The sequence below is a fragment of the Emydura macquarii genome, unplaced genomic scaffold (assembly GCF_026122565.2).
Source record: "Emydura macquarii macquarii isolate MOO-44397 ecotype Brisbane River unplaced genomic scaffold, CSIRO-AGI_Emac_v2 contig_968, whole genome shotgun sequence".
NCBI lineage: Eukaryota > Metazoa > Chordata > Testudines > Chelidae > Emydura > Emydura macquarii.
In genome coordinates, this window is record NW_027131105.1 from 5,085,389 (window position 1) to 5,107,268 (window position 21,880).

The following is a 21,880-nucleotide window of genomic DNA, read 5'->3' on the forward strand; positions in this document are numbered from 1 at the left end:
CAGGAGCGCTGTGTGACTCTACATCCCCCCCAATCCAGGCTTTGGGGGTGTCAGCCCCCCACTATACTTGCCCTGTCTGCTCTCCCCACCAGCACGGATGTTTCCCTCCCCTCCCCCTTTAGGGGGGTGACCCCCCCAACCCATCGGCAGGGCTTGTCCCCTCCTCTTTCCCCTCCCCCTGTTTGGGGGTGTGACCCCCTCCGCTCTCCCCGCCCCCAGGGGGGCAGGGCTGGCTCAACTTCCCGCCCACCTGGTTCCCCAGCCGGTCCAGGCCGCGCTGTAGCCTGATGTCCCGCGGCTCCTCGGGGACCATGAACCTCTTGCGGGACGTTTCTCTGCTGGACCCCCGGCTCCGCTATGAGCTGATCCAGCGCATTGGGGCTGGCACCTACGGCGATGTCTACAAGGTGAGCGGGGGGGAGCGCGGGACCCACGGGCCGGAGAGGAGGGGCGCAGGGGATGAGCGGAGCGCGCGGGGCGCACGGGCCGGAGGGGGGGTGCAGGGGATGAGCGCGGGGCGCACGGGCGGGAGAGGGGGGCGCAGGGGATGAGCGCGGGGCGCACGGGCCGGAAAGGGGGAGCACGGGACCTACAGGCCGGAGAGGAGGGGCGCACAGGCAGCTTGGAGTGGGCTTGGGACCGAGGTGCACGAGGGTGCTAAAGACTTGGGGTGGGTGTGGGGGGCATGGTGGAGCGCAGAGGGGGTCCTGGGGCACGGGGAAGCTAGGATAAGGGTAGCAGGGAGCTACGAGATCTGGCCTTTGGCGAGGTACCTGAGTCCAGGGGTCTTAGGGACACTGGAGAGCTGGGGCTGGAGGGTAGATCATGCAGCCTTTGGAGGGGTAGCCTGGGGGGTAAGGAGCTGGGATACAGTGGGGTGTAAATGGGGGAAATAAGGGCCCAGGTGGGGGTACTCGGGAGAAGGCCTGGCCATCCCAGAAACAAGGGGAGACTAGGGTGGATGAAGGATCTTATAGTATTTGTGGGTTCATAGGGAATTGAGGTCGGACGATCATTGGGAAAGTCAGGGAAAGCTAGGAGGTATGTTGCAGGCAGGGGAACTGGGGGTGCATGGAGGTCAGAGGTGTATGGGGTTGTGCTAAGAGCAGGACTGGGTGCCTGGGGGAAAGCTAGGGGTTGGGGTGCCTGGTGGAGTTCTTGTCCTGGGTGGTAGAGCAGGACAGCAGTGTATGGGGGGTGGAGATCCTGGGATGGGGGCAAGACCCAGATGCCTACAGTGGAGATCCCTGGGTGGGGCAGGGGGTGGTGGAGGGTCTTGTGGGGGTGGGTGGGGAGGTGCACAGGGCATTCTGAGGCTGATGTTCGGGTCTGAAGGACACATGTTGTGTGTGGGGGGAGGTTACAGGCATGGGGGCTGGGAAAGAGTTGTGCATGGACAGAGACATGTGGGGGAGCCGCTTGGGGAACTGTCAGAAACTCAGACCTCTGCAACTGGCATTTCATTGCCAGACCAGGAAGGTGTGGGGAGATGGGAAACAGGGAAGGCCCCCCGGAGAGAGGTCTGGTGCATGGAGTGACCTGTTGTGGCTTTGAGCAGGGGGGCTGGGAGCCAGGACTCCTGGGTTCTCTCCCCAGCTCTGGGAGGGGAATGGCTCTATACTGGCTCATGGCGCAGACTTAGCCTGGCCGACACTTGGGGATTAGCCCTGATTCAACAGCCTCTGTAGCCAGCTCCAACCTTGAGCCGTGCTGAGCAGGAGCTGGCGTTTGCAGCAGATAATCGGGGTTCATGCCCCAAGGCCTCCTTTGCCCCCTGGCCCCAGCCCCTGAGGTGCCATAGCTGTGGCTGGTCAGATCTGAACCGATTTTAGGCCCCTTGGAGGGATCCACGGCTCGGCTCACCCTTTCCAGGCAGCAGGGTGGCCAGAAGCCCTGTGCTGCCAGTTAGTTGTGTGCTACCATTGTACCGACTCCAAGGTGTCCTGCAGCCGGGTTGTGTGGGGTAGGCAGGCTCTGTGCCCCTTGCCTGCTGGATAATAGCCGATCTTTATGCGGTCCCTTCCCCCGCCACGTGTTCTTAACCCTCGACGCTCAGAGCTGGGCCCACGGGGATGGCTCCGTGGCTGAGCTGAGATCTGCCAGGGTCAGGAGAAGGCTCATGAGTGAAGGGGGAGCCACTCCGTGCTTGGACTCAGAAATTCTTTTTGTTTGACAGAGGAAATGAGGGCACCGAGTCCCTGGCATGGGGGGGGAACCGGAGGCACTGAGCCCCTGGTGTGGAGAGGAGGGAAAGGGGGCACAGAGCTCCTGGCATGGGGAGGGAGAATGGGTTACCTGGCATGGGGGGCACAGAGCCCCTGGCCTGCGGGATGGGGAGTTGCAGGGAGTCCCTGCAATGGAAGGGCTGGGAGGGTGGCGCCAGGGAGCTTTGGGGTTGGAGGGAGGCAAGGAGCCCGGGGTGGGCAATGAGCTGGGCCTATAGTTGCTGGGAAGCCTGCACCCCCTAGTGCTCTGGTCTGAAAGCCACAAGGGCTTGGGCCCAGCATCCAGTCCAGCTGCCTACACAGCCTGGGTGCAGACTCCCACCAGCGATGCCTTTCTGCTCCTGCCTGGTCCACAGCTGGGAGCTTTGAGAGAGAGACGCCCAGCCTGGGTCCATAGATGGCGAGTTCATTGCACTGTGGTCTATGGGGGTGGGAGCCAGGACTCCTGGGTTCTATGTCTCACTTTGCCACTTAACTTGGGCCTGTCAATTCCTCTCTTGATGCCTCTATTTCCCTTCCCATCCTGTGTCTAATTAACCTGTGAGTCCTTTGTAGCAGGAATGGTTGCTCAGTCTGCCTTTGCAGTGCCTGGCCTGATCTCACACAGGGGGTCTATGCAGGGCATAGATAGGTAGATTACAAGTGTATACTGTGGCCTATGGGTCCATGAGATTCAGGGTGTGGGGAGGTTGCTGGGAGTCAGGACTCCTGGGTTCTCTCTCGGGCTCCTGGAGGCAAGTGGGGTCTTGTAGTTAGAGCATTTCCTACTCCAGTGCTCTTTATAGAGCTGAAATCATGAATTCCTCTCTCCCTCCTGCACGCCTCGGGCAGGTGCTGGGCTCAGAGTGATGGAACAAGCCAGGGAGGGTGAAAAGGAAATTGCTTAACATCAGGGTGGAGATGGCGTCTGTGCTGCGATGAAGCTTAATTTGTGTTTGTGGGCTGGGGCAGGTGCCCGGCCCTGTCATGCCTGTGCTCTGGTTGGGGGGAGGGAAGGGGGGATGAGAGCCACCCCCAGCCCTGGGGTTCTGGCACAGGGAGTTCACTTCCTGTCTGTTTGTCTCTGGACATCAGCACAAAAGGGCACTTTGCAACACGCCCTACCTGCCCAGGGATGGGAGTTCAGCTGGGATGGGGAGGTATCTGTCTTTCCCCTCCCGCCCCATCTGCAGCTAGGACCTAGGATGGGGTGGAGTTAGGGGGCAGGAAGTGCTGGGGAGGGCAGCTGGGGGGGATCGGAACCGGAAGCCCTGAACAAGGCTGTTTTGGTGTCAGAAACCACAACTGGGAGCAGGGGGAGAGACCCTGAGATTGGGAGGAAGAGGAGAATGCTGGTGTGGGGGACAAGAGGGGGCTGGGCAGGGAAAGGTACCCTCGACTCAGAGGGAAGTGGGGGGGCTGGGCTGGGGGAGACAGGTCCTCAGATTGGTTGGAGGAGAGATGGGGGCTGTGCTGGGGGGATCCCAAACTCTGGGGTTCAGGGAGGGCTGCAGAGGGGATTCCAGGCCCCTGAACCTCAGGCTCAGAATTGGGGCTTGGGGGAGCTGATTGGGGAAGGTAGATAGACCCAGGGCTATTTGGGGAGTGGGGATCCTTCTGCACTAGGAGGCTGGGGGGGCAGCTCTGGGCCTGAGAACTTCTGAGCCTGCCAGGCAACAAGATATGTCGGTGGGGTCTGGGCTGGTAATGGGGGGATGCCAGCCCCAGGGGTGTGATGGCTGCACCTGGGAGACACCCCACCTCCTGCTTCTGCAGCCCAGAGGAAGGGGGGGCACTGATGTGAAGAACTGGATGCCGACCCCCCGACCCCAGCGGGTGCGTGCATAGGCGGCTAATGCTGAGGCTCCTTCGCTGTTCCTAGGCCCGGGACACCCAGACAGCGGAGCTGGCTGCCATAAAGATCATCAAACTGGACCCAGGTAAATACCAGAACCTCCCCACCAGGATCACTCCTCCAGTGCCCCCCCAAATTGCCCCAGTGGCCCCCACAGCTCACCCAGTGTGTCTCTAAATAACCCCTAAATTACCTCAGTCTACCCCCAAATCAGCCCCAAGACTCACCCTGGTGCACCTCAGAATCGCCCCCAGTGCTCTCCCCACCCCCATCGCACTGCTTTCCTTTGGTCCATAAGGGACAATCTGTGATCACCAGACCTGACCCTCCCTTAACCTTTTTAGCGCCAGGTGCTGCCTGGGCCCCCTGTGGCAGGGAATTCCGTGGGTGAACGGGGAGCACTGCAGCTAGCTTGCAGGGGTTAACTCTTGTGGAGCCTGCTATGTCCCTGACACAGCTCCACTGGGGTGATGCTGGGGGGGTCCCATAGCCCCCCTATCCCTGACATACCCCCAACTCCTCTCATTCCCAGGGGATGACACCAGCTCCATCCAGCAGGAGATCACGACGCTGAGGGACTGCGGGCACCCCAACGTAGTGGCATATTTTGGCAGCTACCTCAGGTGACGTGCTGGGGGTGCTGTGCTGCAGGGAGTGGGGTGGGAGTGCTCTCCCCCCAGAGCCAGGGCGCATCCCACAGTGGCGTTATGTAACATCTCACCTCCGATCACTCCGTTCAGCATTCCTCAGTCCCCCACTCACCCCCTGGGGCTTTTACATGATTTTCCTTCACTTCCTGCACAAAAAGTCAGTTTAAACGGCCCCACCCCAGAGGTGGCTGCATCTTGGTGCTGTGGTGACATCTCTTCCCTTTGGTCACGCAGAAATGACCGTCTCTGGATCTGCATGGAGTTCTGTGGAGGAGGCTCCCTGCAGGAAATCTACCACAGTGAGTCCCTGCCCTGGTGTAACTAGAAATGGGGAGGGAGGGCAGCAGCAGGGAGTCAGGATACCTGGGATCTTTTCTCCACTCCTCTTCCAGTGCCTGGGACAGAGCCCAGGACGCCTGACTCCCAGCCCCCCTGCTCTAACGCATGAGGTCCCACTCTCCTCCCAGAGCTGGGGATTGAACCCAGGAGTCCTGGTTCCCAGGTGCTCTAACTCTGGGGGACAGAATGTTTTCTTATCAGGATGTTGTAGAAAGAGGCGACTGTTTCACTTTCTGGTCTGTTTCCCTTCCTGTTTGCATAACGTCTCTGGTTCCTGGTCCTGTGGGGGTTGGGGTGGATAGGAGGAAGTTGGGGCCAGGGTTAGGACATGGGGGATGTGATGAGGCAGAAGCCAGATGTATTGGATTGTGTGTGGGGGCACGTTTGGGAGGCTGTGGGGGTGGGGTACTTGGGTATTGGAAAGGGTTGGGGGGATATCAGGGTGTGGAGGGACGTATTTGGGGAGTGGTTGGATTGTGGCAGGAGGATAGTGACCCCCGAGGTGTGTGTCTGTCTGTGTCTGTCCATCTCTTCCAGCCACCGGGCCCCTCTCTGAGAAGCAGATTGCCTATGTGTGCAGAGAAACACTGCAGGTGAGTAAACAGGGCTGGGGGATCAGATTGGGGGTTCAAAGCCTGTGCTGGGTGAATCCCCCACTTGGGGGCATGTGGGATTGGGGGTGAGTGCCTGACCGACACACGGGTTCTGTTCCCAGCTCTGAGAGGACAGTGAGGTTGTGGGGGGAGGGGGAAGACACTGGGAGCCCAAACACCTGGGCTGTGTGTCTGGGGCCCGGGCCAGGCAGGAAGTCTTTGTTTCCCGTCGATTCCCCTGCAGCTTCCTCTGTCCCTGGTGGCAGGAAGAGCTCTGTGAGCTGCAGCACAGGCCCTAGCCTGGTCGCCATGGAGAGGGGGCACGAGGGGCTGGCACACCAAGTGGACCAGCCTCCTCTCCTGGGTCTGGGACATCAGTACTGGGTAGTGGGTGGCAACGTGTGTGGACAGGGGGGACACTCAGAAAGTCATTCTTCTTCCTCCAGGGCCTGCGCCACCTACACGCCAAGGGCAAGATGCACCGGGACATAAAGGTGAGACTCATGGGCCCATCCAGCCTCGCATCCCTCTTTACTGCTCTGGATCGGACCTATGGGTCCATCCAGCCCAGTATCCCTTCCCCATCCTCCCTGCCATCCTGGATCAGCCCCGCAGGCCCATTCAGCCCTGCATCCCCCCCCCACACAGACACCACCCTAGATCAGATCGCTGGGTCAATACTGGGGATCATCTCTGTATCCCCTCTTCTCAAGTTGACACGAATAGAACCCAGTCCTCTGACTGTTTGCCCCCCACCTCTGGGCCCTTCTCTGTGGTAACATCCTGCAGCAGGTTGTTCCCAGGATTAACAAAGGTAGTGGGAGAAGCCTTGGGGAGTGGGAGGATCAGAGTGACATTCCTTCCCTCCTTCACCAGCTTCTTGGGTTCATCACCAGAGCAGGCTGCTTTAGTAGGGGAGGTGGCTTCAGTGGAACAGTATTTCTTTTCCCACCCTCACTGATGCTTTCCCCTTTCTGATGCAGGGAGCCAATATCCTACTCACCCTCTTTGGAGATGTGAAACTGGGTGAGTTGCCTCCTTCCCCATGGTAACCCTGGAACCCCTGTATGTGGGAGGGGGTCCAGGGGTGGGTCAGGACTGAGGGACACTGGCAGAGCTGGGGGGCATGGAGGAAGCCGTGAATTAGGACTGAGGGGTTCCAATAGGGGGTGGGGGGAGAGCCCAGGGCTGGGTGAGTAGGGGGCTATGGGTCAGAATTGAGGGGCACCAGCAGAGCTGTGTGCACCCACCTGTCTGCCCATCCATGGTGGTGACTAATGACCCATTGTGCCAGGCACTGTACAGACCCATAACACGCATATAGACTAATAGACTCTAAGGTCAGAAGGGACCAATATGATCATCTAGTCTGATCTTCTGCACAGTGCAAACCACAGAACCTCACCCACCCATTCCTGTAATAAACCTCAAACCTATGATGGAGTTATTAATGTCCTCAAATCATGGTTTAAAGATTGAAGGTACAGAGAATTCACCAGCAAGTGAGCTGTGCCCCATGCTACAGAGGAAAGCAAAAAACCCCCAGAGCCTTTGCCAATCTGCCCTGGGGGAAAATTCCTTCCCAACTCCCAATATGGCAATCAGCTAAACCCTGAGCGTGTTGGCAAGACTCATCAGCCAGACACCCAAGAAAGAATTCTCTGTAATAACGAGAGCCCACTCCATCAAACGTCCCATCACAGACCATTGGCATATCTACCACCAATAGTCAAAGATCAGTCAATTGCCAAACTAGGCTGTCCCATCATATCATCCCCTCCAAACATTTATCAAGCTCAGTTTTGAAGCCAGCTAGGTTTTTTGCATATGTAGTCCCTTCCCCATAGCGCCCCCTAATGAGGTTTCCTGTTCCCGCTCTCTGTCTTGCAGCGGATTTTGGAGTCTCCGCTGAGCTGACAGCATCAGTGGCGAAGCGGAAATCCTTCATTGGGACTCCCTACTGGTACCTCGCCACCCGCCCACCGGCACCTCGCTCCTGCCGCCAGGGGAACATGGTGGGGGGAGTGGAGTGAACTGGGCATCCCAGCCTGTTATCTGACAGTCGGGACACCCCATCCGGGGATGTCTTGGAGCCTGGGGGAGGGGGTTTGGTGAGGGAGGGGTAGGAGGTAGGCAGCAACTTGGTGTTTGGAGTGGGAGATGGAGGAGGGTGTGCTGCCCGGGGGACGTGGGGTTGCCTTGAGGGCCCAGCAGCTAGGGAATTGGGCAGAGAGGCTGGTGAGCAGAGCAGATGGCTGGGTCCCATTGGTGGCTTGGTGAGTGTGTGTGTAGGGAGGGAGGTTGTCATGGGTATAGCCAATGCCTGGATCTCAGGGGTGGCTGGTGTGGGAGGGTGTCATGGATATAGTGGGATGCCGGAATCCCATTTGTATATGGTCTGGTGTTGTCTGATTGGTCTGCGGCCCCTCTCCCATCCAGGATGGCCCCCGAGGTGGCCGCAGTGGAGAAGAAGGGCGGCTACAACCAGCTGTGTGACATCTGGGCCATCGGCATCACCGCCATCGAGCTGGCCGAGCTGCAGCCCCCACTTTTCGATCTTCACCCCATGAGGTAAGAGGGCAAAGGGCAGAGCACCCCCTTGGCATGAGCCCAGCTGGTCTCTCCCCTCCCCAGCAGGGAGGAGGTGATGGGGTGGGGTGCAATGGTGGAGGAGAATCGGGGTGGGCTATTGGAGGCAGAGATGGATGCAAGGGAAGATCTGGGATTGAGCCCCGTGGCAGCCACCTGGCTCTGTGTATCTCCCTGGCAACCCTCCAGTTCTGGTTCTGTCTGTCTGCTTCCCCTGCCCCCTGATTTCTCTCTCTCTGCAGGGCTCTGATGCTCATGTCCAAGAGCAGCTTCCAACCCCTAAACTGAAAGACAAAGCTCATTGGTGAGTGTTGCTGCCAGCCTCTCCCAGTAGGGCGCGCTGTAGGGAGCTGGGCAGGAGTGCTGGGGCTGGAGGGTGAGGATTCTGTTTTAAAAGTGATGGGGAATTGGGGGGCTTGGCAGAGCTGTGGGTCTCCCTAGGGACTCAGTGGGGTTTGCTGATCTGCATTTGCCCCCCCAGGTCCCCTGAATTCCACCACTTCCTCAAACTCGCCTTGACCAAGAACCCCAAAAAGCGACCCACATCAGAAAAACTCTTACAGGTGAACCGGCTGAAGGGGGTGGTGGCTGAGCAGGGGCATAATTGGAGTGAGACAATGGGGGCAGTGGGGTGGGAAGAGCTGCGGGCTATTGGGGGACAGGGTGTGTGTCAGAGAAATGGGGGTTCAGTGTGGCAGGTTGTGGGTGTGCTGAGCGGGAGGAGGTGTAGGGCGTGGGGGCAGTGGGGATGTGTGATGTGTCAAGGAGAGATCAGGGCATGAGATGTGTAGGGGCTGGGGGGAGAGTTGAGGGCACTGTGTGTGGATGGGGGTTGAGGCATGGTGTGTCTCTGGGGAGAGATGGGGGACTTGGGGGTGGGGAAATGGGGCATGCTATGTTGAGCAGGGGGGTAATTGCCTGGGGGACCGCTAGTTTCCCTGTTTCAGTGCCATGACCTCCTGTCCCCCCCAGCACCCTTTCACCACCCAGACCCTTGCCCGCGCCCTGGTCATCGAGTTACTGGACAAGGTCAACAGCCCTGACCTGGCTACCCCCTCCCTGGATGATGGAGACTTTGAGGTACCTGCCATGGGGAAGACACTAGGACTCCCCATTATGCCTCTGCCCCCTCTAGCCTCCCTGGCACTGACCCATCCCCCCGCAGCTGGCGCTCAGCTGAGACTGGCTTTGTTAGGGTCACTAGGCCCGATTACCATGACAACCAGCCAGTGGGGGGGGGCAGTCTGGCTCCTATGACTTCCCCATCCCAGGGTCCAGCCCCCTACCTACCCCCCCTTAAGATGAAGCCTGTTGCACAGAGATGATGCGCGGGGGGGGGATTGGTAGAAATCTCCCCATCCTGACGTGGTATTTGACCAGCGACTGGGCAGCCCTGTGCACCATGCAGCTCCCTGTGATGCTACCCCCCGCTCTGGGGATGCATGGGACTGTGTGTGTTGGGTCCCTGGGGGGTGTCGAGCTGGCACTTACCCCAATCCGCCTCCCCCCGCCCTCAACAGTGGCGTACTGAGAGGGGACGGGGGGGGCCAGGACCCCGGGAGCCGGCCTTGGGGTGGGGAGGTGCCGGGCCGGCCCTTCACAATGTGCAGGGGGTGCAGGAAGCTCTGAGGGGTGCCCCTCAGTACTTCTCGCCCCCTCCCCCCCACCGCATGTCATGAAGAGCCAGCCCAAGCCCCCCTCCCCAGGCTAGGAGATGAGGCCGCCCCCATCCAAGCTGGTGTCGGGCAGCGGGGCTGGAGCAGGAGAGTTGTGCGCCATGCGGTGGGTAAGTGCGGGGGAGCGGGTGGCGAGCCAGGCCTGCATTTGCGCCCCCCCCAGCCTCATCCTCCTCCGCATGTACAGACCACCCCTCCCTGGGGCAGCTGGGGGGCAGCACCGGGACCCCTCCTGTCCTACACTGGGGGGGTCAGGCTGAGTGAGGTCTGGGTGGGCGCAAATGTAGACTTGGCCCCCGGGCGCTGGAGACCCATGGTACGCCACTGCCCCTCAACCATTACAATCCAGCCCCACAGCACTAAAGCAACTGGGCCCAGTTCTGTGAACTGGCTGGGAAGAGGGGCGGGAGGTGCAGTATGAGAGCTGGGGGCTTGAAATGGACTATAAGTAACTCCTCCCCATCTCTCTGCCCCTCTCCCCCATCCTGTCTGTGTGTGTGCCCTCCAAATCTCCTTGCCCTCCTTCCCCCCCACTGTTTCCTATAAGGCTTATGACATGTTCCCGGACAAAATCCACTCCCATGGGGCACATGGCCAGGCAGAACGGACTCTCTCCGAAATCCAGTGTAAGTTACCTCAAACTGGGGATCATCCCTGCTGCCCCAAAACCGGTATACCCAGATCCAAGCACCCCTGCACAGTCACCCTCCCCAGCCCACCCACAGACTGTTTATTCAGGGATCCATCACATGGGGCTGAGGTGCATCTGCTTCTGGGGTGGGAAGCGGGGTTGCACAACAGCTTAGGCAAGTGAAGATGAATCCTAAATCCAACTGGAACTGCAGTGGGGGCGGGGGGAAGAGGGACAAGAAAAATGGAATCTCCCAGAGCTGGGATTTGGCCCGGATGCTGGGGTTCACAGGGTCTTCAAAAAACAGGAGTGGTTAGCCGCAGGGCTGTTTGCCGCACCCCTGAATTACAGCTGATGCCTCCCTGTAGTCCAAGCTGCTCTGGAGCCCAGCAGGGAACGGAGCGCACCTCAATCAGCAGATGAGCCAATTTGTATCATTTTGATTTTCAGTTAATCAAGTTAAATTCGGGCCCCCACTGAGAAAGGAAACGGAACCATGTTGTGGTCCGGTGAGTGGAAACACCATTAATTCTTTGCCTCTCCCAGCAGGGGGTGCTGTAGGGAGCAGGGCAGGAGCACTGGTGGGGGGGGGCAGCTCCCAGCTACTGTGACCTTGGCCTCTCCCAGCAGGGGGGCACTGTGGGGCGCTCCTGGCTAATCCAGCCCTGGCCTGTCCCAGCAGGGGGTGCTGTGGGGAATGGGGCAGGAGCGCTGGCAATGGGGGGAGCTCCCAGCTACTCCAGCCCTGGCCTCTCCCATCAGGGGCTCCTGTGGGGAACAGGTAACTCCTTATGGGTTACAAGTCTTATCCTTCCCCAGAGGGAAGAGGATGATGATTGGACGTTGCTAGGAGCTGAAGAGTAAGTATCTGTTCTGGGGGAGGGGGTCTCAAGGCTTCCCTGATGGAGGCTTGGGTTCAAAGCTCTGCCTCTCCCTGTCCTGACTGGCAGCGTCACAGTTCTCAGTGTCCTGGGGTGAGGGCATGGGAAATTGAGCAGCGCCCCCTACTGGATAAGGTGGGAACAAGGGGGTTGAGGGCTCCAAGCAGGGAGGTAGATTGTCAGGCAATTTAGTCAGCTCTGAGGATGGGGGTGGCTCTGTTTCTGGGTTTCCAGTGTTGTGAAGGACTAGCCCACTGGGGTCTAGCGGGTTACTGCAGGGGAGGCTGGGAGCCAGGACTCCTGGGTTCTATCCCAGCACTGGGAGGGGAGGGCAGTCTAGTGGGTTGGGGGTGCGGGTAATATTGTCTGTATCTCCACCCTCTGTCCTTGACTTTAGGAGTCTCCTGCAGTCTGTGGAGGAGGCGCTGGAGGAAAGGTAAAGCTGGGACTCAGTGCCTGGGATAAGGAGGGGGTGGGAGGGTCCCTTCATCTCCCACCAAGCTATAGAGATCAGATTTTTTCAGTGGGGGGTAATAATGCAGGCTCCCTTCCCCCCAATAGAGTTTCCCAAGCATCCTTGCCACTCTCCCTCACAGAGATGCACCTGGTGTATGTGTGGTGGGGGTGGCTCTTGGGATCTTTTGGAAAGTAGGGGCAATAGACCCCACTCTCCGCAGCTGCTTTGATTCCCCCTTTTCTCAGTCCCAGGTCTGGAACATGATAGGGAGGAATGTCAAACACTTCCCCATATCAGGGAATTCCCCCACAGCATCATCCCCATTTTTCCTCACAAGGGGCTGCCCCTCTCTGACCCCTGCCTCCCCCCACTCTTCTCTCTGTCTTTCCCTTACAGGAGTTTGACCATCCGTCCAGCGTCGAGACAGGTAAGTTCTTCTGCACACATCTCCCCAGGCAGCTCTCTGCCATGGCATAAGTCCCCCCAGTTCTGTGACTGTCTCTCTGCCCAGGTTCCCACCCCAGAGGATCAGCCTGTGGACCGCCACTGTATTCCTGAGGATGAGACGGGAACAATCAAGAGGGCATCACTTTGGGATCTGATGGATTGGGAGCTGGGGGGCGTGGAGCCTCAGGATGGCTCAAAGACCATAGGGAGACAGACCTCACCAGGTACTGGGGTTGACACAGGGTGGGCGGACTGGCTGGCTCACAGGGGGCAGGGAATTGGGTACAGGGCCTTCCCCTCTAGGGGGAGCCAGCTCCAATCCAGCTGGGTGGAGGACTCGCTGGCTCATGGGTTAGGAGTGGGACACAGGGCCTTTCCCCTCTAGGGAGCACCAGCTGTGTACAGGCTCCAGCTCTGTAGTGAATGAAAGTCATTCCCACCTGTGAGACGAATTGGCTGGATCTCAGCCCATTGGTCCCTAGCAGGATGGGGCCCCCCATCACACTTACCTTACTGGCAGAGAGGCCAGGGGGCTGAACGGGCTACTGGGACTCTGCTCCCCTCACACCATGACCCTAGTTCGGGGGGCGCATTGGTGGGTGCTAAGGTGGAGTATATGTGTGGCACTTTATGGAGGAGCCCAGAGGAGCCCCTGCCACGATGATTGCGGGGGATACCAGGGCTGTTTAAGCACCACAGTCTAACCCAGGCAAGAAGCAGGGATTTCCGGGGTAGGACTGAGAACTGCGAATGGACCCCATTGCCACTCAGGAGGGCAGAGCTGTCTCTGATAGGCAGGTGCTGTGTGTGTCCCCACCTCCAGGCAGCCCAGAGTCAGGTGATGTCCCAACCGCCCTGCACACTGGCTCCCCAGAGCCTGGAGCCTCACTGCTTTCCACTGAATGGGCCACCATGAAGAAGAGGGAGGAGACAGAGGTAGGTGCAAACCACCAGGGGAGCAGGGCTGGGTAGAAAGCGGAGGGTAAGAGGTTAGGGGGAGGCGTGGTAGTCGTGGTGCATAGGCAACAATGCAGCAGGATGCCTGGATTCTATCCCCTGCTCCGGAAGGGGAGTGGGATCCAGTGGTTAGAGCAGGGGGCTGGGAGTCAGGGCTTCTGGGTTTTGGCTTGATGTCTGGGTGTTGGCTGGTGCCCCGGTGCTCTTGGTGCCTTCTTTTGGTGGTGTCTGAGGTTGACTGGCTTTCTCTCTTTTTCAGAGATCCAGCTGCCATGGGCTGCCCCCTACCCCCAAAGTCCATGTAAGTGCCATTCCTCAGCCTCTCCCAGCAGGGGGTCCTGTAGGGAGGGGGCAGGAGCATTAGCCAATGCGGGCAGCTCCTGGATACTCAGGCCAACCTCCCACCTAGTCTCTCCTTCACAGATGGGTGCTTGCTTTTCCAAAGTCTTTAACGGCTGCCCTCTAAAGATCAACTCAGCTGTGACGTGGATCCACCCAGAAACACGAGGTAGGCCCCTGGCCCGTCTGTCTCTGACTCAGCTCTCTGCCCCCTGATGTCTGTATTAACCTTATCTCCCCCGAGGTGCTTCATTTGGAACTGGGGGGAGAAGATTGATTCTCCTCCCACACTAAATTCACCGATGCACTAGTTCAATTTCCCCCGATTCCAGTGGTTTTAAACCTTTTTTCATTTGTGGATCCCTAAATGATTCAAGTGGAAGTGTGGACCCCTTTGGAAATCTTAGACATAGTCAGCGGACCCCCAAGAGTTCACATACCTCAGGTTGAAAACCACTGCCCTATACCCTCCTGTTTCCCTACTGCCCTTGGGGGTTTGCATCCTCCACCTTCATCATAGCTGAGCTAATCTGGGGACTTGATTCCTCCCTCCAGCCCCGGGTACCAGCTCTAAGCTCCCAGCCACTGGGGTGAAGAGGGGCATGTGGGTAGGAGGGGAGCAGACACACTGCTGGCTTCTAAGTGGGAATCCAGCCCCCGCCCCCAAAGTTAACTCTGGCTGGCCTTGTTTCAGATCAATACTTGGTGGTTGGGGCTGAGGAGGGGATTTACACACTCAACCTGCACGAACTCCACGAGGACACCATGGAGAAGGTGAGATGAATGCTGTGAGAGCTCCTGGCCTCGCCCAGGAGGGGGCGCTGTGGGGAGCAGAGAGTAATGAACTAAAGGATGGGCAATATGGGCAGTGATAATGACAGCGCTGCATGGAATTTCCTGATTAAGCTGACTCAAATGTGACTGAAGAGCTAATGGGTGAGGTGTCTGTCTGTCCCCCCCCAGCTCCTGCCCCACAGGTGCTCCTGGCTGTACTGTATGAACAACGTGCTGCTCTCCTTAGCAGGTGAGTGAGTAGGAGTGGCACCGGCTCTTTGCTTCCTTGCAGTTCAGAAATTGTGCATTCATTTGGCTACAGCTGCTGTGAGGTACACAGATGTCATACAAGTTATCACGGGGCATCAGCAGAGGTGTGGGAGATGGAAGGGCTGAGGCAGCCCAGGGCTAGGATGGGGGAACTGAGAGTGAGGATTGAGGGGCACCAGCAGATCTGGGTGTGTGGAGCCCGGGCTGGGATGGGGGGGCTGTGGGTGGGGTTGAGGGGCTCTGGCAGAGCTGGGTGTGGGGAGCTCGGGCTGAGATAGGGGGGCTGTGGGTGGGAGGGGCTCCGGCAGAGCTGGGTGCAGTTCCCTTAAGACAGCACATTAGGATGCGCCATCCCAGGCATCTAATGCTGCTCTCTCTGTGCAGGGAAATCCCCCCAGATCTCCTCTCACAACCTCCTGGGCCTCTTTGAGCAGCGGAGGCAGCTGCAGAAGCGGCAGGTCCCGCTCTCCATCGCCACCAACCGCCTGACTGAGCGCATCATCCCCAGGTGCTGTGCTTGGCTCCCCGTCTGAAACCCCACAGAGCCCAGAGGGAGGGAGGGCCAATCCCCTGACAGGGACCGTGCCTGCTCATGAGCATTGGCTCATGGCCCTGTAATTGGCCACTTCCAGCTGAAATCCCCTCGTGTTCCCTTAGGGCTCAGTATCCCATTGGATTAGCTCAATGGGTCCATGTAACCTGGTATCCCCTCTCCCCCACTGCCACCCTGGCTCCATCCGGGTCAGTATCCCGCCCCGACCTCATGCCTGCCATCTAGAACCAGACCAATAGGCCTGTCTATTCTGGTCTCCTGTCTTCAGCTGTAGCATGTGCTGGATGCTTCATTGTCCAATGCTACCTTGGGTGGGGAAACACCTTCCTCATCTCCCTGGTTGTATTCACGCCCTGAAACCTGCCTTTCGGGCAGTGTGTGATGTGCTTCCAGCACTCTCTGTCGCTGGCTGGCACTGAGGCTAAGAACATAGTGAGTTTCCCAGAGGGACTGGGCACTCCGTGGAGAATGAGAACAATCAGATTCAGATTAGCTAATGCTAACAAATTTGGAAGGAAGCTAAATCCTTCTGCTTGAAGGTTTAAGATGAGACCTTCATGGATGGCCAATTAGATGTGGGGCTTCCTCTGAAGCAGCTGGGGCTAGCCATTGTCAGGGACAGGATAGTGGCCTAGAGGGCCCCTAGCCTGATCCAGTCTAGTGGATCTTGTGTTCCTAGGAGTCCGGAATAACCCTTGTTATAGTCAGTCTAATCATGAGGGGTGCCTGGGTAAGTCTCACAATCCTAGCAGCAGCCATGCTGAAAACTCCCCCCTCCTTCCTTCACCCCTCCTCCAGTTCTTTGCATCTCTGCTATCTTGCAGCGGAGAGTTCCGTGGGTTAGCTGGCGGACAGTTCTCCCCTCAGGGTAGCTGTGGATGGCTTTGCATCATGCCTGGCTATAGAATCCTTTCTCCTCTCATCCTGCCCTCTTTTGTCCTCCACTGGCCACTCATTCCTTCCTTCTGTTCTGTTCTTCCTCCCTGCAGGAAGTTTGCACTCTCCTCCAAGCTAGCAGATACCAAGGGCTGCCTCAAGTGCCAAGTGGGTGAGTGTGATCCTTATGCGCCACTGGCTCTTGGACACACTCCTCTCCTGGGGTGCGTCCTGTGGGCCAGATCACTGTCTCCCTGGGGGCAGGGGGAACCCTGCAGCTGATTGTCCTCCCCCTGGGGAACCTACTCACTTGCCTTAGTTGCCTTTCAGTTCGGAACCCCTATTCCGGCAACACCTTCTTGTGCGCTGTTCTCCCCTCAAGCCTGGTGCTGTTGCAGTGGTACGAGCCCTTGCAAAAGTTCATGCTGCTGAAGGTAGGTCTGGAGGGGAAAGAGGGGTGCCGGAGCCACTGGTGAACCCTAGATTCCCATTGACTCTGTTGTAGGCCTGCGTGGAGCTAAAATCTGCCAGGCACTGCTCGGGGGGGAAGCTTGCAACACTTGCCCTAGACTGGATGCTGCTCTAGTGGGGGAAACTTGCCAGGGCCTTTTCACTGACCGGGCACTGCCCTAGAGAAGCTCGCCACATGGGAGAACCCGTCACTGTTGAGATCTCAGCCTCCCCTCCCTCACCCCAGCACTTCCCTGCGGTCCTGCCCATGCCCCTGAATCTGTTTGAGCTGCTTGTGGTGGAGACGGAAGAGTACCCCCAGGTCTGTGTGTGTGTTGTGGACCGAGAGCAGCCGGGCCAGGAGCTGGAGTTTAACGTCCTCTCGCTCAGCACCAACTCCAGCCTCAGCACCGAGAGCCCTGCAGGTAAGAGATGCTCAAGAGCAAATGCAACAGGGGCCTTCCCCCTCTGGGGGTGCCAGCACACATTGGCCTTGGGCTGACAGGGGGTTGACTGGCTGGTTTAGGGGAGGCAGGGAATGGGACTCAGGGCCTTTCCTTTCTAGGGGTAACAGCTTCCATCTGGCCCCAAAGTGAAGAATGGGACATGCGGCCTTTCCTTTCTAGTAGGTGACGGGTCTGATCTGCCCCCTGGGCTGGGGAACTGGCTGGCTCGGAAGGGGCGGAATGAGGTCTGGAACCTTTCCCCACTAGAGGGCACCAGCTCCCCTAGAGTCTCAATGTTTCTCTCCTGCTGTCATTCCAGATGGGGTGTCTAGAGTGGCCAGCCACGTGACCCAGATGGATAGAGACACGGTCCTTGTTTGCTTTGAGCGTAAGTCCCTCACCCGGCACAGCCCCCAGGTTCTCTCAGCCCTGGCCACGGCCAGCGCTAACAGCCTCACCCTTTCTTTGCCCCGCAGGCGGTGTAAGGATGGTGAACTTGTGTGGGGCCCCCAAGAGATCCCTGGCCCCAGAGCTGACCTTCAACTTCCCCATTGAGACAATCGGTGAGTGAAGGGACGTCTCCTGGGGAGGAGCTGCCACTAGGCTGCCTGTCTCCCACGCTCCAGTCCCCCCCACTCCAGCACCCCAACCCAGGCCACCATGGAGGGGCTGACTTTGCATGGCAGTCTCCACACAATGGCCGGGTGACCTCAGGGATTGTTCAGTCTTCCATTCCTCCCTCCTGGGTGCCATCCCTGAGCCCCATAGCCTGGGGCAGCTCCTTGCACCCTCTTCCCTGCCCTGGTAGCAGTATCCTCTGCCTGCCAGCTTCCCCAAGATGGGTGTTGGCCATGCCACCCACCGCTCACCCCCATCTTTCTGTCCCTCCCACCGCAGTGTGCCTTCAAGACAGCGTGCTGGCCTTCTGGAAACATGGCATGCAGGGCCGCAGCCTGGAGGGCAATGAGGTGAGTGCGGGTCGTGGCTTGGGTGGACGTGTCTTCCTATTTTCCCCCAAAGAGTGGGAATCAACTTGGACATGATGCATGAAGGTGGCATCGCTCTCGATGGAGACCACCTGGCACAGGATCTGTCCCCTTTTCCCCCACCGCCCTGGTTTGGGTGGGATGGAGATGGGCTGAGCTGGGAGAACTCTGTGCTGATCTGACCCTTCTCTCCTGGACAGGTGACCCAAGAAATCACAGATAAATCTAGGATGTTTCGGGTGCTAGGAGCCAACAGGTGAGGCCCCAAAGTGTGGATGCAGTCAGACCACGTGGCGGGGGGAATGCACCACCAACAGAGGATTCTTGTCTTGCTCTATCCACCCTCTGATCAAGTGGTGTGGCTGCCCCACTCTGGCTGGCCACCCCACATCTAGCTGTGTGATTGATAGGAACCTGTTGCAAGGCTGGAAGGGAAAATGATCTGGGGAGTGGAAGACCAGGAGCTCTGACCTTCTCTTCCTTGGGCCTCGGTCACGTCTCCACCTTGCACTTTCTACGGTGTCTATCCTGTGCCCGTTCCTGCTGGATGTTGCATGACTGGTGGATTTGCAGGCTTGTTTTGAGGATGCATGGCTCTTTGTCACGGTTTGGGCTGTGTTCTGGGCTAGGTGGAGGTTGCATGGTGGATGTGCTGCTGGGTTCGCAAGGTTGGGATGAAGCTATTCTATTCTATATAGGATCTTGTGCTGTGCTTACTATTGCAGCATCAGTGCCAGTAGCGCATTAAGCATAAAGTAGTGGTGGTTCTCTCATGATCTTGCCAGGGAAGAACCGTGTGCAGGGAGTGGCACACTCTTCATTTGGCTGGGCTTTATATAATACATAAAATGCTGCTATGTTTACATTAGAAATGGTGAGGTCAGAGAAATGTGCCCAGCACTTGAAGCAAGAGTTGATTTTGCATAGTTGGGTTGGAGAGGCTGGTTTTGCATGGCATTTGGGATGCATTCATGGTTTGGGGGCTGGTTTTGCATGGCGGCCTGGGTTGTGGGGCTGGAGTGGCGTGGTGGGTTGGTTTTGTGTGTAGGTGGCTTGCATTCATGGCTGCAGGACTGGGACAGAAATCTGAGTTGGGCGGCTGGGTATGTTCATGGGTGGGGCTGGCTTTGCTGGGTTGTGTTCCTTGCTTGGGAGCAGCATGTCACCAGTCAGGTTTGGGTTACCAGTCCTCCTGCTCTGCTCAAAACGTGCCCTGACCATCTGTGTCTCCATGTTCACTCACTGCTCTGGCCTCTACTCCTCCTCCCAGAGATATCATCCTGGAGAGCACACCCACAGAGAATCCTTTGGCTCACAGCAACCTCTACATCCTAACGGGACACGAGAGCAGCTACTGAGTGGGTGGAGCTGCCTTTCCAACATCCCACGTTGACTGGATGCAGAGCAGGTGGAAATCCTGCTGTGATATTTAAACTACTGATAGCTGAGAAGCACAGTGGAGAAGCACAGGTAGCGGAAGCCTCAGAGAACTATTCCCGTGAACGGGGCCGTTCTCCTGCTGTGGAAATCCACGTCAGCTGGCTTCCACTTTATAAACTCTACAGTCCAGTTGTCTTGTTGTCCAAAGTCTTCCTGAGATATCCCTGCTTTTCAGGAGTGTATGGAGAGATACCCTCTCCCCTTTTAGGGCCAGCATCTCCTGAGACCCTGATGTCTGCAATAATTGACCACTGGCCAGTCCAAAGACACCTCACAGTCTATCTTGACTGATACTTGTGCCTGCTGAATGCTTCCTCTTCCCTCCCTCCCTCCCTCCACCCTAGGACTTAAGCCTAAGAAGCTGTCTTCCAGAGACCCAGGGTGTGAACGTGACCTCCTCCAACTTTCAATGTGAAGACAATCGGTTTTCTAGTGGGGTGCGTTGCATTCCCTATGTAGCACTTATGGTCCAGAAATCTGGCACCCACCTTCATTTGCAAAAAGAGTGGGAAAGCAATTCTGTGTCTCATTGTTCAAGGTGTGAGCAACAAGCAGTGCCTGAAGTGGGACAGACCTATTGAATTTAATCAGTGGCTGGGATACCTGTGTGAATATTTTAATAGTGGTTGGGCTGAGTGCTTGGCTGGATGGGTTCTGATGGGTGGTTGGGCGTCCATATTGGCTGCTTGGAGTAGCTGGCTGGTGGCTGAGAAAGCCTGAATGCTTAGTGGTGGTTGAGGCCGAAGTGAGAAAGTTTGGTTGGCTATGTTGATGTTGATGTGGAAGTGGCTGGGGCAGTGCTTGGGTTGAGTGGGGAGAAATATAGATTTGGTTGATGGGGCAGGTGCAGTGGGGGGGTGAGGACTGGGTTAGTAAGCAGACCAATGGCTTGGCAGAGTGGGTGACTGATTGGTGTAAGAGAGATTTGAGTGAGTCTGCTATGGAGGGGTTGGGTGCATGGCTGGCATGACTGGTATTTTGAGTGTGAAAAGATGGGTGGGTGGATGGATGACTGATTGCTGCGAAATGACCCAGAGTACTTGGTTGGCGGGCAGTGTGTTGCATTGGCTGGCGGCTGGGATGCCTTGTTCTTTTGCTCCCTTGGAAACCCGTGCCAATCCCCACTGCCAGCATGACAGAGACGGGATTCTGGGGCCAATGGCTCTACTAACTGAGGCAGTGGAAGCTTCCCTTACCGTTTTGCTAATTTCTCTGTGGGGTTTTTAACTGAAAGCTGGAATTTATGGATAAAAGAAACCAAACTTGAAGGAAAAAAAAAAAAAGCTATTTAAAAGATAAAGAGAGATTGATATTAAACCCGTCTCCTGTGCTTGGTGTTAATGGGGTGAATCACTGCGGGGAGAGCCCCTGGGACCCCTTTGCCTGTCCAGCTCCACAGCTGTTCCAGCGGTTCTGCCTCCTCTTTCATACCCTCACCTCAGTAGGTGCGGGCTGCTCTTCACCCTGCCTGCACCCTCCAGCTGCTCTCGGGGAGAAGGGAGGCCTGGGCTGGCCATGCGGGGAGCCTGGCCCAGAACTCGCCCCCTCCCCATCATGGGCAGGGATAATACAACCAGAGAGCGGCGGCGCATTTGGTTGTGGGCCGGGCCCTGTGCTCGGCTCCCCGGGGAAGTGGCGCGGAGAAGGCGCCCCGGAGCAGGGGCTGGAGACGACGCCGCAGAAGGCAGGGGGCACCAGGGCAGCCCGCGGCAACCGGCTCCTGCTCAGTCACGCCTGCAGCCTGGGGGCCGGGGCTCTGAACTTCCCGGGTCACAAATAGGAGGAGCGCCCCCAGCCCCTCTCAGCCCTGCACGGGCTTGCTCCTGCCCTGCTCCGCCCCAGGCCCGGCCAGCCCTGCACCCCCACCCCGCCTCCCGCCGGGGCAGTCCCCAGCCATGGTTTAGCTCTTAGAAATCCCCCCCGCGGCAGGGTGTATGGGGGGTGGGGGTGGCGCTAACACGACCATTGGGAGTCGGGTTCAGCAGGCTGGGCTGGGGGGGAGGGGCAGTCCCGCCCTGGTCACACCACGGTGCGAGAACGCTCCGTAGATGGAAGGTCCAGAGCCCCAGTCAAGACCCGCCCGCGCTGCGTACTGCCCAATGAGAGCAGCCTCCGCATTGGCGTCACTACCCTCCGCCCCCGCACAGCACGGGGTCTTCCAACGACCTTTCCAAAGTCTCTAAGGCGCATGGATCCGCCCCAGCCAATCCCGACGCGGTTAGCCAGCCCGAGCGCCCGCCCTCCGTCTCTTCATCCAGTCCCAACACGGATACCCAACTACACTCCCGCCCACCGTGCCGTACAGCCAGTACCGCGTCTTACGTTCCCAGTCAACCAATCATAGCTTGTCTTTCTCTTATACTGCCCACCCAGCCTGCCTCTTAGCCATACCCACCGCGGTTCTGTATAGAGTGACAGCTAGGCTGACGTATGGTCACTGCCCCCACCCTCTTCTCCTCTCCTCCAA

The 21,880-nt window shown here is 58.1% G+C and overlaps 1 protein-coding gene across 1 annotated transcript; it reads left to right on the top strand.

Moving 5' to 3' along the window:
• Positions 1 to 123: 123 nt before the first annotated feature.
• On the top strand, positions 124 to 20,766 carry MAP4K2 (mitogen-activated protein kinase kinase kinase kinase 2). Its single transcript, XM_067543910.1, is given in 33 exon segments — positions 124 to 407; positions 4,087 to 4,144; positions 4,592 to 4,682; positions 4,944 to 5,008; positions 5,586 to 5,641; positions 6,088 to 6,135; positions 6,625 to 6,667; positions 7,532 to 7,604; positions 8,081 to 8,212; positions 8,473 to 8,504; positions 8,507 to 8,534; positions 8,712 to 8,793; positions 9,203 to 9,310; positions 10,454 to 10,532; positions 10,988 to 11,046; positions 11,357 to 11,397; positions 11,816 to 11,854; positions 12,272 to 12,302; positions 12,387 to 12,546; positions 13,146 to 13,258; positions 13,539 to 13,580; positions 13,703 to 13,787; positions 14,313 to 14,392; positions 14,582 to 14,642; positions 15,047 to 15,170; positions 16,205 to 16,263; positions 16,422 to 16,525; positions 16,789 to 16,966; positions 17,307 to 17,375; positions 17,464 to 17,550; positions 17,885 to 17,955; positions 18,174 to 18,229; positions 19,244 to 20,766. Coding segments are annotated over 33 exon segments (2,562 nt in total). The 5' UTR covers positions 124 to 287; the 3' UTR covers positions 19,332 to 20,766.
• Positions 20,767 to 21,880: the final 1,114 nt, after the last annotated feature.